General features: G+C 42.5%; 1 protein-coding gene and 1 long non-coding RNA gene across 7 annotated transcripts in view; one reads left to right on the plus strand and one right to left on the minus strand.

Moving 5' to 3' along the window:
* Positions 1-1344: 1344 nt before the first annotated feature.
* On the minus strand, positions 1345-5891 carry LOC113602770 (uncharacterized). The gene is made up of 3 exons (XR_008300443.1): positions 5523-5891; positions 2816-2928; positions 1345-1753 (listed from the first exon to the last, which is right to left on the minus strand). It is a non-coding gene; the product is annotated as an uncharacterized LOC113602770 (long non-coding RNA).
* Positions 5892-9279: 3388 nt separating this feature from the next.
* DRAM1 (DNA damage regulated autophagy modulator 1) overlaps positions 9280-14164 on the plus strand; it is a 66347-nt gene continuing 61462 nt past the window's right edge. For 4 of the 6 annotated variants that reach the window (XR_003424272.2, XR_008300440.1, XR_003424271.2 and 1 more), the window contains exon 1: positions 9288-10147. Coding sequence is in view for 2 of the 6 variants with exons in the window: in XM_027070991.2 (XP_026926792.2) it covers positions 10017-10147 (131 nt within the window). In the remaining 4 variants the exon portion in view is untranslated. Of the gene's footprint in view, positions 10148-14164 lie in introns of all 6 variants that reach the window. The other 2 variants (XM_027070992.2, XM_053226666.1) reach the window with 2 other exon arrangements.

A 14164-nucleotide genomic window follows, 5' to 3' on the forward strand; every position in this document is an offset into this window, starting at 1 on the left:
GTTGTGTTCAAATATCTTAGCATATTAACGGAAGACCTTTCACAATGTCATCACCACAATCTTCCCAGCCTTATTTTCATGTGTTCCAGTCACCATAGACCTCTTTTCATCCCCTAAGCAAACTAAGTTCATTTGAACTCTGTGACTCTGACTTCAGGCACTGAGTGTTCTCTTTATTCTTAATCACAAAGCACAACATCTGACAAATTGTATCTCCTCAATCAATGTTTATTGGATGAATTAAGCACAAATCCTAGATGGTGGGTTCTTCAATAAGATATTGATTATTAATTAAGTAAAATAATTATAAAAGAAATGCCTCCTTCAAAAAAACTTTCTTTTTTTATTTTTTTTTCAATATATGACATTTATTGTCAAATTGGTTTCCATACAACACCCAGTGCTCATCCCAAAAGGTGCCCTCCTCAATACCCATTACCCACCCTCCCCTCCCTCCCCTCCCTCCCACCCCCCATCAACCCTCAGCTTGTTCTCAGTTTTTAAGAGTCTCTTATGCTTTGGCTCTCTCCCACTCTAACCTCTTACTACTTTATTTTTTGGATGGGGGAGGCAAATAATTGCCTGGTGTCCTGATTTTTCCATCATTATCCCAGCCATGTTCAAGTCTTGTGTAATTCATGTCAGGCTATCAAATTGACAAAGCCTTCCCCTCTCTTCTGTAATATTTTTACTGTGTAGAGGAATTTATTCATGACATCATAGTAAACATGAGTATCATACCTCAGTTTTTCCATAGATAGTGGTAACTAAAGCATGAACTGCACCTCATAATAAAACCCGATGTAGGACTGTTGCCATAAATAGAAATTTAGATTAGTTAAACTGAGAAAGTCAGGTCATATGAGTTCCTATATTTGCAAGTTAATTTAGAAAGTATCAAGGGGAAGGGAGAAAAAAAAAACCTCTTAAAATTTACAAGAAATTCTCACCCTCATTGTCAAAATGGAAATTCCCAAATTTCTCCCATGTGTTCTTTCTTCTTTATCTCTGGTAGCATAAAAACACCTACCAGAAAATATTCTGAAACTGAAGAAGTATCTGGTATCATTGCCCAAACATGTAGTAACTTGTAATGATCAGTTATCTTCACTAACTGGTATCACTCACACGAAAGGCTCTGGTTTCTCTCCCTTTGAGTAACTGAAATTTCTAAACCTTTGCCGCAGCTTTGATTTCTGTACTCAGTGATATGGGATTAATAGCACCTCTTAAGAGATGTGAATATGTTGATGGTATATATATATAGTTGTATATACAATTGTATAAAGCTGTTAAGCTGGTACAATTAAGCTGGTATCAAGCATGTATCTATAGACTTTGTCACAAAAAGCCATTTATTTATCATTTATTTTGTGTCAGTGCTTGGCCCTGGAGATACAAATAAAGGAGATTCATTTCCTGCTCACAAAGAGTTTAGAGTCTAGTGGGTAGACTGACAAATTAACATTGTGGACATTTAGTCGAATATATAATAGAATATATAATAGTAGTAGCCCAGAATGTTTTTGAATGCATAGGAGTGGCACAGAGGTCAGACCTTGGGAGTATTAGGGGAGACATCCTGAAGCAGGTCACTGCTGTGGTGAATCCATTCATCAAATAGTCATTAAACTACCATGTCAAGCGCTGTTCCAAGCCTGCGAATATAGCAGTGAAAAAAGCAGAAAGTCCTGTCCTTATGGAGTTTACAGTTTTGGAGAATATCCTGAAGGAAGTTTTCCAGATGAACAATCTAAAAAGAAAATGAACAATTTGTCTTTAAGGATTCATTATGCACAAGTGAGTATAGTTTAGGCACTAGAAAAATCTGGCTCACTTTGTAATTTCTGTCCTATTCAAAATGTGTTGAGAACATGTTGAAATTTCCTGCCTTTGTATACAGACGGGTGACTGCTTTCTCTACTTGGGAACAGGGCCCAGAATGCATTCACAACTCAGGGGTCCCTGCCACAATAAACACACACACACACACACACACACACACACACACACACACACACACAGAGTGGGCCATTCACACAGCGACCAAGACTGAGTCATGACATCCCCATGGTGACAATATCCCTGTGCCAAAAGCAGGAATACAGGGAAGGGATTCCACCTAACCCCCAACCCCAAAAGCATATTTTAAGTTTCTTCCTGATCATAAAAAGGAGACAACTTATATATAGTGCTTTTAAAAGAGATGGTACATGTTGGTATGTGTGCCCTTTTTTTCCAAGCAATGGTAACACACATTCACTCCAATAAATTTATTGGACTTTTTCCAAGGGCTCTTGGAAGAACGATGGTGACATGCCACTTGGGTGGAAAGATCCCTGTGCCACTGCCATGCATTGAAAAAATGCTATTTTAATTCTAAATGTATTGAATTGCAGTACTTCTTAGTCACTTTAGTTCTCCTGTGTTTATTGTTCATAGCAATGTTTGTTAACCTCTACCTGACTCTGTGAATCTGGAAATACCATGTAATGTCAACCTAGTTCAGATGAGTTAGGGAAAGTGGGAGACTCAAGTGAAGTAGATGTACATCCTAGTTAAGATAATGTGAGCATCTATAGTAGAAAGACCCAGAAATCTTAAAAGCTTCAGTTTCTCATTTATGAAAAGGCCCAGAGGAGTGCTTCTTAATGGTGGGGTGTGGGGGTTTGGGTGGAGTGCATTGCTTCACAAAGTTGTTCAGGGACGTAGGTTGACAGTCTCAATCCATAACATGTGGCTTCCAAGGTCATCATGGGCACTTACATCTAGCCAGTTGATGGGGGAGGAGAGAAAGTAAAAAAGGCATACTCACTTTTTCACCCCCTGTACTGGAGAATGACTCACATCTTCCATTGGCAAGAACTAGTATGATCCCACCAGGAGGAAATGAAGTCCATGTCTGAGAAAATTCCTTCCCAGCAAGAGCTACACAATGAAAAAGGAGCAGGAACCTTCTTTCTAGGTAAACATCTAATCATTTCTGCCACAATATATGCTTTCTGTTTTTACAGTATAATTTAGAAAAGCAATATGATCGTCATAAGGTGACTAATGAAGTGTGAGATTTTAAACATGAGATCTTAACATTGATCTAGGAGTAAATAAATGTAACTTTTAAACTTATTTTGGAATAATTTTACATTTATAGAAAAGTTGCAGAGGTGGCAAAGAAATTGAGATGATACACGACCCATGTGCTCCTAATAGTAACATCTCATGTTACCATCAGCTATGCTACAGGCTTTGTCCAGATGTCTCCAGTTTTTCCACTAAGGTTCCACTAAGTTTTCTGTTCCAGGATCTAATTTGGGATACCATACTGCATTTAGTCATCATGTCTCCTTTGTCCTAATATGGGACAGTTTTTCAGTCTTTTATTGTTTTTCATAACTTTGACACTTAGAAGGTACTAATCAGGTATTTTATAGAATGGCCTTCAGTTTGTTTTCTTATGATTAAACCATGGTGTGGGTATGGGTTTGGGGGAAAATACCACAGAGGTGATGTACCTTCTTCTTATCACATCGTATTATTGTATGTGTATAATAATATATAGAGTATTAATTTATTACTGATTTATTATCAACTCTCATCACATTGTATTATTATATGTATATAATAATATATAGAGTATCAATCTATTACTGATTTATTATCAGGTTAACTTGGGTCATCTGGTTAATGTGGTATCTGCCAGATTTCTCCTCTGGTAGAGATACTTTATTTCTCTTCCATACTGTAGGCTTCAAAGGCACATCACTAAGTTCAGTCCACATTCAAGGAGAGAGGATACTGCGAATTTTAGAATGGAGAAATAATTCAAGTTTTTACTGCCTGTAGGTAAAAATATATACAATAAATAAAGACATGGTGAGGGAAATGGGATTTACAGTGCTAATTTTTATACTCTTTTATCTGGTATTAAAGAGCTGAGTAATGACAAGTGACCAAGTTGCTGAACTGTAATTTTTTTTGTTGCTTTTGCAAAAAGTATGCTATATTTCTAGTAAAATAAATGGCCCTAATGTGGTACCCCAACTTCTTCTTCTAATAATGATGGACTAGGAAATTCAGACAAATGAAAAATCTGGGGGAAATATAAAAACATCTTCCTAGAAGTATCAAAGATTTAACTAACTTATGAGGAGTTTTGGGGCCAACATCCCCCAAAAGAATAGAAATCCAGAGAAGTGAGCCCAGCTCTGGGGCTGTGTTTGCTTAGGGACATCTGTTATCAGGAGAGGCCACTGAGCAGGGCTTTCAACTACCTTATAGGTTATGGTCAGGAGGCCAGGGCTATGGAGCTGAAGGAATGGTGACGAAGAAACAACCAGCCCTCATATATACCACAAGTCTGGCTTCAAGCTATCTGGGTGGATAGAAAACCTCAAGCCCTAAAATGATATTCAGATGATGCTGAATAGCAAGTGTCCCTGGTGCAAGTAAGAAGTAAACAGAATACTCACTGGAGAAAGCCAGTATCATTTAAGACCTAAAATGATTTCTAAAAATATTTCTAAAAATAATTTTTCAAATACAATATCTAATATTCAACTAAGATAACTTAATATGGTGCCTGAAAATGGGAACTCCAGGGATATAAAAGCACACTTTAAGAGGGAAACCAAAAGACTGCAGTTTGAGTTTGTAAATTATCATTACTTGGTAGAAGAAATAAGCCTCTTAAGCAAATTTAGCATATGCAAATCCAGATTTACAAAGGGGATATATGATGGGGTAATTTACAAGAGGATACATTATAGTATTACAAAGGTGGTATTTAGAAAAATGAATTTATACTTAGTTTTCTAGGAATATGGCCTATCAGACAACTGGGGACCTAAGATTTAGAGACACCATAAAGGGGACGTGATAACCAATATGGGAAGTATTAGTTGTGGCTACACGTAAGAGAAAATTCCCTAAATAATAGTGTTTTAAGTAAAATGGAAGTTTATTTCTCTTTCATATAAGAGAAGCCTAGAGCTAGACAAAAATCAGGGCTGCCTCAGCAGCTCCATAATGTCAACAGGGACGATGACACCCATCTTTTTGCTCCACTGTTTTCACTTACAGCTTCTTTCCTCAAGGTCAATGACTGCATAGTCCAAGATGGCTGCTGGAATCTAGCCATCCCATTATGTTGCAAGTCAGTTTCCCTTGAGCAGCCTTCTTCTATCATATAACATTTATATGTTAATAAGTGGACAGAACCAAGTCATACGGCCACCCTTAGCTGCAAGGGAAGCTGGGAAATGTAATCCTTTTGTGTGGGGGCAAAATGTGTCCATTCTAAGTTGGGGATTTATTACTAAGGAGAAAGGAAAAACGGATGCTGCACTGGGTAGCTAGTGGTCTCTATCACAACAGTAAATAAGGGATCAAAACTTTAAAAGGAAGTATGCTAAAGTCTCAAGTAGTATTTCATAGGTATTGTATAACATTAAAAATATAGACAGGTAATATATAATGAAACTGTTACACACAGGTTATTAGAAGCAATGAAATTGATACAATACTTTCAAATAATTTAGGATGTTTACAGATTTTAAAATGTTCATCTTGCCCTTTGGCACAGCAATCCCACTCATGGAAATTTGCCTAAAGGAAAAAAGAAATACCGAAACAACTGAGATGCTTGTAGAATGTTATTTAAAATAGGGAAGTACTTGGATTAATACACATGCTTAGTATTGGGGGCAGTGAAGTATAGTGCATTAATTCAATGGACAAATATAGAGTAATGAAAACCAGTAACCCCAAAACTATAATAACATGGAGTAGATATTTAATACATAAAGATAATAAAGCTACAAATTTGTAATTACAACTTGATTTTGAATATTCCTATGAGTAAGAACCAAATGATAATTAGGAAATTGGGAAAGTTGACTTGTTGGCAGAGAATTGTAGATGCTTCTCTATAGACGCTTCTTATTTTTACTGTTAAATAATATTGTGTAATATTTTGAAATTTTTTTCAAATCCAATGTATTCATAAATACTTACATAATAATAAAAGATAACTGCATATATCATAAGGAGTTTCTAAAATTTTAGAGCTTTGGAATTTGAAGAGTGAGACAGTTCCTCACAATGGATAGGGTTACAAGTTTTTGAGCCACATAGATCTGGATTCAAATTCTGCGTCTCCATTAACTAGCTCCATGAATTTGAGCCTTATTTCCTCAGCCATAAAAGGGAGATGATACCTAAGTGCTCATGTGAAAATTATTTAGATCAGGAAGCATACTTTCAACAAATTGTGGTCACCAAGGAAGAATGTCTTCATCTTCAAAAGGTCAGTCTAACCAGATCCTTACTTTGAGTCAGTGTGGCTTTGACAGAGAGAAAGTCAGGAATTAATTCAAGGGGAGAAGCACAACTTTCATTAAAAATCCTAAAGAGGGCGCCTGGGTGGCTCAGTCAGCTGAGCATCTGACTTCTGCTCAGGTCATGATCTCACAGCTCATGGGTTCAATCCCCATATGGGGCTCTTGTGCTGACAGCTCAGAGCCTGGAGCCTGCTTCAGATTCTGTGTCTCCCTCGCTCTCTGCCCCTCCCCCACTCATACTCTATCTCTGTCTCAGAAATAAATAAAACATTAAAAAAATTAAAAAAAAAATCCTAACAGTGTAGAGAAGGGAAATTATTTTTTTTCTCCTCTTTTAGGTTCTTGGCTGGGTCTCTTTAATAAAAGACAGATTAATAAGAGAAAGACCAAATTTTATTAATATGTATATCTCATATACAGTTGACCTTTGAACAATGTGGGGTTTGGGGCACCAACCCCCATGCAATCGAAAATCCATGTATAACTTTTGACTCTCCAAAAACTTAACTACTAATAGTCCACTGTTAACTGGAAGTCTTACTGATAACATACACAGTCTATTAACACATATTTTGTGTGTATAGATATAATATACTCTACTCTTACAATACAGTGAGCTGGAGAAAAGAAAATGTCAAGAAAATTACAAGAATGCACCGTGCTCTATTCTTCAAAAGAAAAATCAGCATGTGAGTGGACCTGTGTAGTTCAAACCTATGTTATTCAAGGGTCAACTATATATGTGGGAGAAACTCAGGGATGGGTAACTCAAAGTGGCAGCTAGAACTTTGTATAGCATCTTAACAAGGGAACAATCAACTTAGAAATAACAGGACAGAGGGAAAGGGTTTTAGGCTTTCACGGGCAGAAACTGTGGGAAGGTAAATATATGAGGGGAAACCAATGGAGCAAAGTTTGCAGATTCCTCTGGTGGCACTTCTGGGCTGAGTTTAGAGCTGTCTCCAGCAAAGGAAATTTATATCCTGCCTTTAGACAGAAAGGAGGAGTGTAGAGAAATTTTCCTGCTTTTATTGCTGCTTAATTGCCTTCAGCTCAAAATAATTATGTCAAAGAGGCATGTTTTGAAGTGAAATATTCTGATTTCCTTCACCAGTAAGGTTGTTTTCCAGGACTTTTGCATTCCTATCATAAACTTTGCTATTCCAAGGAGAGGGTGTTTCATGATGTATGGTATGGAAGGCTTATAGAAAGGAAAGCAACACTGTGCTTCTCAGAGCTGCTTGACCCCCATATGAAGTATAAATGGTCAGTTATAGTTATATACCGGTTTTAAATATATGCATGTATACGTACTTATTTTAAAAAACAAAATATCTATTACTATTATTGTCAGACAATTCTTATTGTGTTTGTATTAACAATGACTAGCCAATTGGGTTGCTTAAGCAACCATAAGCAACGAAAGCATAAGGTGATCAGTTGAGTTATATTTAATGTCATAATTTCTCTGCCTCAGGGAGGGTATTTTAAAATCAGAGAATCACGGGCGCCTGGGTGGCTCAGTAGGTTGAATGTCTGACTCTTAATTTTGGTCTCATGGTTGTGGGATTGAGCCCTTCAGTGGGCTCTATGCTGGTGCATGGATCCTGCTTGGGATTCTCTCTTTCCCTGTCCCTTCTCTGCTCGTGCTCTCTCTCTCTCTCAAAATAAATAAATATACATTAAAAAATAAATATACATTAAAAAAATCAGATGAATCAGTAGTAGAGTAGGGGGAAAAGGAGATCATAGGGAAAGGGAAGGAAGACCAGGGAAGAGAGTGGTTTTACAGAAAGCAGAAACCAAGGTTCGGATGTAAGGGGGGTTACCATGGATGACAGCTCTTCTGATTTTTAAAAGCCTTAATTTAAAGCCTCTGTTTTATTCAACATGGTGGTCACTCCTCCCACAGCCACAATTATCTGAGATACAGGGCTGTCCATATTCCTGTAATTTCCTCACTACCACAAAGCAAAACTGAAAACAAAAAGTGAAATAAAAATAATTACCAAGAAAAAAAAAAGGGGGGCGCCTGGGTGGCTCAGTCGGTTAAGCGTCCGACTTCAGCTCAGGTCACAATCTCGCGGTCCGTGAGTTCCAGCCCCGCGTCGGGCTCTGGGCTGATGGCTCGGAGCCTGGAGCCTGTTTCCGATTCTGTGTCTCCCTCTCTCTCTGCCCCTCCCCCGTTCATGCTCTGTCTCTCTCTGTCCCAAAAATAAATAAACGTTAAAAAAAATTAAAAAAAAAATTACCAGGGCTCCTGTGAGATGGCCTCTTTGCCCACCTCTCCATTCTCTGCTTTACACTTATGTGAGTGTTTTTTCTAGTTCCAGAAATATAAGCAACACCACTCTAGGCATTTTCTCTTATTGCTTCCTTGGCCTGGAATGCTACTCTCCCCTTTCTTTGTCTGGTTAGCAATCTTTTACTTTCGAAAACTCTAATATCATCTGTCAGGAAGACTTCCCTAATACCTTTCTGAGCGCTGGCCTGCCAGTTCTGCACATGCTTCTTTTCCTTTTTAAAAAATATTCTATGTAATATTGCATGTAATTTTATTTAATTTTGATGTCAGTCTCTTAGGCCCCATGATACTATTTAATCTTTGCATCCTGTCCCCTAGCAGGGTTTGCACCCAAGAAACGTTTATATGACTGAAATGAACCCACGTTTGGTCCCCATGAGACCCCATGACCTCCGACACAGACCCCGGGCTCAGAATCTATAAACTATCCCTCAAAATCACCAGGGCTCACAGTGCCTACAGGACACAAATTCTTTTCGCAGTGTTTGAAATGTATGAGGTCCCCATTACTCATCTTAGGTCATGGCTCCCAGCGTGGGCTAACCCTGATCCGTCAGCGGGGAAAGGGAAATCTAACTTCTAGGAAATACTCCAGGTCTGCTCTAGGGGAAAGCAGAACTGTGACGCACAAGGAGCCGCTTCGGGCCCCGCTTGAAGTCAGTCCGACCTGGACTCCCACGGGCCCCTCCACGCTCTAGGTTTCCTTGTGGGCAGCATCCAGGTGGGTGTCACGTCCGTGCCCCGTGAGTTGGCGAACGTCACCATACTTCTGACCCGACCCCTGCAGGCAGCAGCAGCAGCAGCCGCGGGATGGGGTGGGTGTCGCCTCGCGGGGGCCACGCTCCCCCCCCCCCCCCCCGCGACGGGCAGGTGGCCGTACTACGGAGGGGAAGCCCCTGGGGTTCGAGGCCCAGCATCCCGGAAACCCCGAGGGAAGAAGGAGGGCCCGGGAGGACCTGATCATTTCTCCCGAGTTGCTCAAGAGCTGCGGAGGCCGGGCCGGCTGGGACGGCCCCGGGCATCCCCGCCCTCCCGCGCCGACCCCCGCCGAGTCCGAACCAAAAGCGAAAGGAGTCCGGCGCCGCGAGGAGGTCGCCGCGCGCCTCCAAGCCCGCGGGGGCCGCCGTTTTGTGACTTCACCGGTTTCGCAACAAGCCCGGGCCGCCCGCGCCCCACCCACCCCCGGCCGGCCGCCTCGCCGCCCGCCGCCTCGCTGGGCTCTCCGCGCCTTCCTCCGTCCGAGGCCGGGCCTGCCCCGCCGTCGCGGAGCCTCCCGTCCGGCCGCCGCCTGCGGGCCAGCACGTGCGCGACTCCCGCGCCCCGCGTCCCGCGCCGCGCCCCTCTGGGCGCAGCGCCCTCCCGGCGGCGGCGCGATGCTGTGCTTCCTGAGGGGAATGGCCTTCGTGCCCTTTCTTCTGGTGACCTGGTCGTCCGCCGCCTTCATCATCTCCTACGTGGTCGCGGTGCTCTCGGGGCACGTCAACCCCTTCCTCCCCTACATCAGGTGAGGGCTGGGCGGCGGGGGCCCGGGGCCGGGCAGAGAGGGCGGCGTTGTCGCTGCGGCGGAAAGGGTCCCGACCCAGCCGTCCCGCGGACAGACCCAGGTCCGACGACGAGGGGGAGCGCGCTCCTGGCGGCCGGGACCGGTAGGGAGCCCGCGGGTGCAGAGCCTGGCGGTTCTGACTTTACCCTGAACACTGAACCCAGTGGCGTCGGGAGGGGCCCAGGACAGACGGTAGAACTTCCGACGGACTGTGGGACAGAATCCCTGGAAGATGCTTCTTGGGCGGTATTGAAGGAAGAATGGGTCCTGATGGATGCCATTTATTGAGTGTGTAAGAGGCAGATCCAGGTGTGTGCTAAAACAGCTCACATACTTCCTTCCCAGCATCCTCGTGATGGATGTCCGACTATTTTTCATACAAGGAAACCAAGTTTAAGCAGATGTTGAAATATCATCAATATGACACTGATGTCACAATTAGAAATGATGGAAGTGGAACTCATGCCCAAGTCCGTCCCATGCCCAAAGCAACACTTTGCCACTTCCAAGGATTTGGGAGTCAGGCTTAAGCATTTCTCGATGGAGCTGCCTAAGATCCCTTTGGATACTGCACCCCCAAAGTCAGAGCCCTCAAATTATCAGCAGCTTATGACATCTTTTGTGTTGCCATTGTACCATTTTTGTTGTTGTTTGTTTTTTGGTTTTGGGGGGTTTTTTTGGTGAGTTTTGGCCTCTACCTTTCTTGAGGGTCACTTCGTTGGTACCCGGGAGGTCTTGATCCTTTTCAAATGCCTCCCAGCTCTGTGCCTAGACCATGGCAATGGGCATTCCTTAAACATTAGAAGGATCCATCTTTATCCAAGTGGTGAGGTTGGATTGGTTGGTGAGGGAATAGTAAAGTTGGTGACAACCAAGGTTTGTTACCACTTGATGGTTATAGAGATTGTAGGGCCTCTCCCTCCTGCAGCCATGCTGAGTGGTGAGCAATGTTCTGTTATGTTTGTGGGCCAGGAAGGGGAAACAAAGAAGGTGAGGCAAGAGGAGACTAGAGTTTGAAGCAAAGAAGAAAGCAATGTGGAGACTAGTGCAGAAAAGCAAATCTGCAGTTAGCGGTGGTTTTGCCCACTTAAGAAGTGTTCCATGCATCAAGGAGACTTTCCCATCAGGCCTTGCACCCTGTGGAAACCTGGACTGGGTTTCTCATGGCTCATCTCAGTCCCACATGGCATTGTCTGGTTTCTCTTGATTCTGAAGTGGGATAGATCCTCTTGGACTCCTGTAAAAGGGAAGAGTTTCTCTCCCTACAATGCTTTTTATTGAGAAAATAGTAGCTGTGTTTGTCCTGGATATAAAGGTCAGGAACAGATAATATTTGGTACTTATTGGTGAAGGGGTGAGAGGCAGAGCTTGAGTCTTTGTGGAGATGTCCGATGTAGTTGTGATTCATAGCACCCCAAGGTGAACTTGAAATGGAAGACGTTCAGAAATGGGGAAATGATGGGGCGCCTGGGTGGCTCAGTCGGTTAAGCGTCCGACTTCAGCTCAGGTCACGATCTCACGTTCCATGAGTTCGAGCCCCGCGTCGGGCTCTGGGCTGATGGCTCAGAGCCTGGAGCCTGCTTCCGATTCTGTGTCTCCCTCTCTCTCTGCCCCTCCCCCCTTCATGTTCTGTCTCTCTCTGTCTCAAAATAAATAAACATTAAAAAAAATTAAAAAAAAAAAGAAATGGGGAAATGAGCTGACAAGGCGAACCACTTGTGAGATGCTCAAATCACAGACAGTCCAAAGAGCAGGTGTTTAATTCAACAAGGAAAGGAAGCCTTCAGGAAAAGCAGGTTTACAGGAGAAAAAGGCTGAAGATGGTCACCTTGTTGCCGGAGCCAACAGCCTATAAAGCACTGTCCACATGTGCTGGGGCAGGGGGTGGGGGGCGGTTTAGGTTGTCTGCTCTCTTGCCTACTTGAGCAGCTAGAGCACTAGATCATCTCTGTCCCTCCTAGAAAACTAAGTCATTGAGGCAAAGGCAAGATTTAGATTAAGAGCAAGAAGTGATGGGAATAACACCAGATTTATCCATTTGGCCCCAGCAATGTTCGATCTTATCTCCTATAACTTATCTCTACTGTCTGTGTCTCCTGTTTTGCCTTACCCTCATTCCCTCCACCTCCCTCCAAGCACACTGGCCCACCTTCCTGTCTCTTGATCATGTCAGGCACACCACCTCCTCATGACCTTTGCCTTGACTGTTCCTCTGCCAGATGGAGTACCTTCCTCCAGGTACTGTCAGGCTTTCTCCTTTACCTCCTCCTCTGTTCAAATATTGGTAAGGCCTATTGCCCTATTTAAAATTGCACGTGGGGGGCCTGGGTGACTCAGTCGGTTAAGCATCTGACTTTGGCTCAGGTCATGGTCTCTCAGTTTGTGAGTTCGAGCCGCGCGTCGGGCTCTGTGCTGACAGCTCAGAGCCTGGAGCCTGCTTCGAATTCTGTCTCCCTCTCTCTCTGCCCCTTCCCCACTCGTGCTCTCTCTCTCAAAAAGAAATAAACATTTAAAAAAATAATAAAATAAAATTGCACGCTAGTGTTGCTGATCCCCCATATCTAGTCTAATTATTCACCATAGCATCATCTATCATCTTGCAACAAACTGTATGATTAACTGATTTTTTTAATGTTTATTTATTTATTTTGAGAGAGAGAGAGCAAGTGCGTGCATGAGCAAGGGAGGGGCAGAGAGAGAGGGAGAGAAAGAATCCCAAGCAAGCTCCCTGCTGACCTGCTACAGGGCTCAAACTCATGAATGGTGAGATCATGATCTGAACTGAAATCAAGAGTCGGTCTCTTAACTAAGCCACCCAGGTGCCCCTTAACTTTGGTTATCAGTCTTCCCTCACTGGAATGTAAGATCCATGAAGGCTTTTGATATTTGTTGAATTCATATTTCTTGGGCATTCACTATTGATATTGTTATTTTTTTTCCCCTAGGGCAATATCCCTTTAGGGATGATAAGGTCATTGATCAGCGACATGGATGTATTCAGGATGATCCCCTTTTACATGATGACATTGTTCAATCTGATGTTCTGGAATTTCTTAACAACATTGAACACTTTAAGAGCCATTGCATTTTAAATAAGAACCATGATCCCGGGAGGACCCCTTTTCAATATGACATTCAAACTCAGCTTTCTCATCACAAATCTTCTTGTAACATTGTTATTCTTCAGCATATTGGTCAAATGAGCAAATAATTCTTAGACGTATAGAAAGATGCTCAGCCTCATGAATGGGATAAAAATTCAAATTAAAACTCACTGATGTCATTTTTCATGATTGGATCAGCAGAAAACTAAATGTTTGATAACATTGGTATGGATATTGGTGAGACTTAGGGGAAACAGGCTTTCATATGTGCTGGTGGGAATGTAAATAGATTCAGTCCCTATGGAGGCACTTGGCATCTATCAAGATGACAAAAATATATCTGCAAGGGTACTTATAGCATTACTTTTAATAACAAAAGGATGAAGCAATGCAGATTTCCATCAGGGAGGACTGGCTAAATAAATATGGTTTATCCAAAGAATACCTCAAAGGAAAGCCCTCTCTATATAGAATACTCTTTTCTTTCCTTAATTTTTTTAAATGTGTTTTTATATTTTATTTATTTTTGAGAGAGAGAGAGACAGAGCGTGAATGGGGGAGGAGCAGAGAGAGAGGGAGACGCAGAATCTGAAGCAGGCTCCAGGCTCAGAGCTGTCAGCACAGAGCCTGATGTGGGGCTCAAACTCATGAACATGAGATCATGACCTGAGCCAAAGTCGGACACTTAACCTAACTGACTGAGCCACCCAGGCACCTCATCTTTTTTTTTTTTTTTGAGAGAGAGAGAGACAGAGCGTGAGCAGGGAAGGGGAAGAGAGAGAAGACAAAGAATCTGAAGCCGGCTCCAGGCTCAGGACTGTCAGCACAGTGTCCCCCATGGGGCTTGAACTCACGAACCGTGAGATCATGACCT

This window comes from Acinonyx jubatus, chromosome B4 (genome assembly GCF_027475565.1).
Source record: "Acinonyx jubatus isolate Ajub_Pintada_27869175 chromosome B4, VMU_Ajub_asm_v1.0, whole genome shotgun sequence".
In the NCBI taxonomy this organism is placed as follows: domain Eukaryota; kingdom Metazoa; phylum Chordata; class Mammalia; order Carnivora; family Felidae; genus Acinonyx; species Acinonyx jubatus.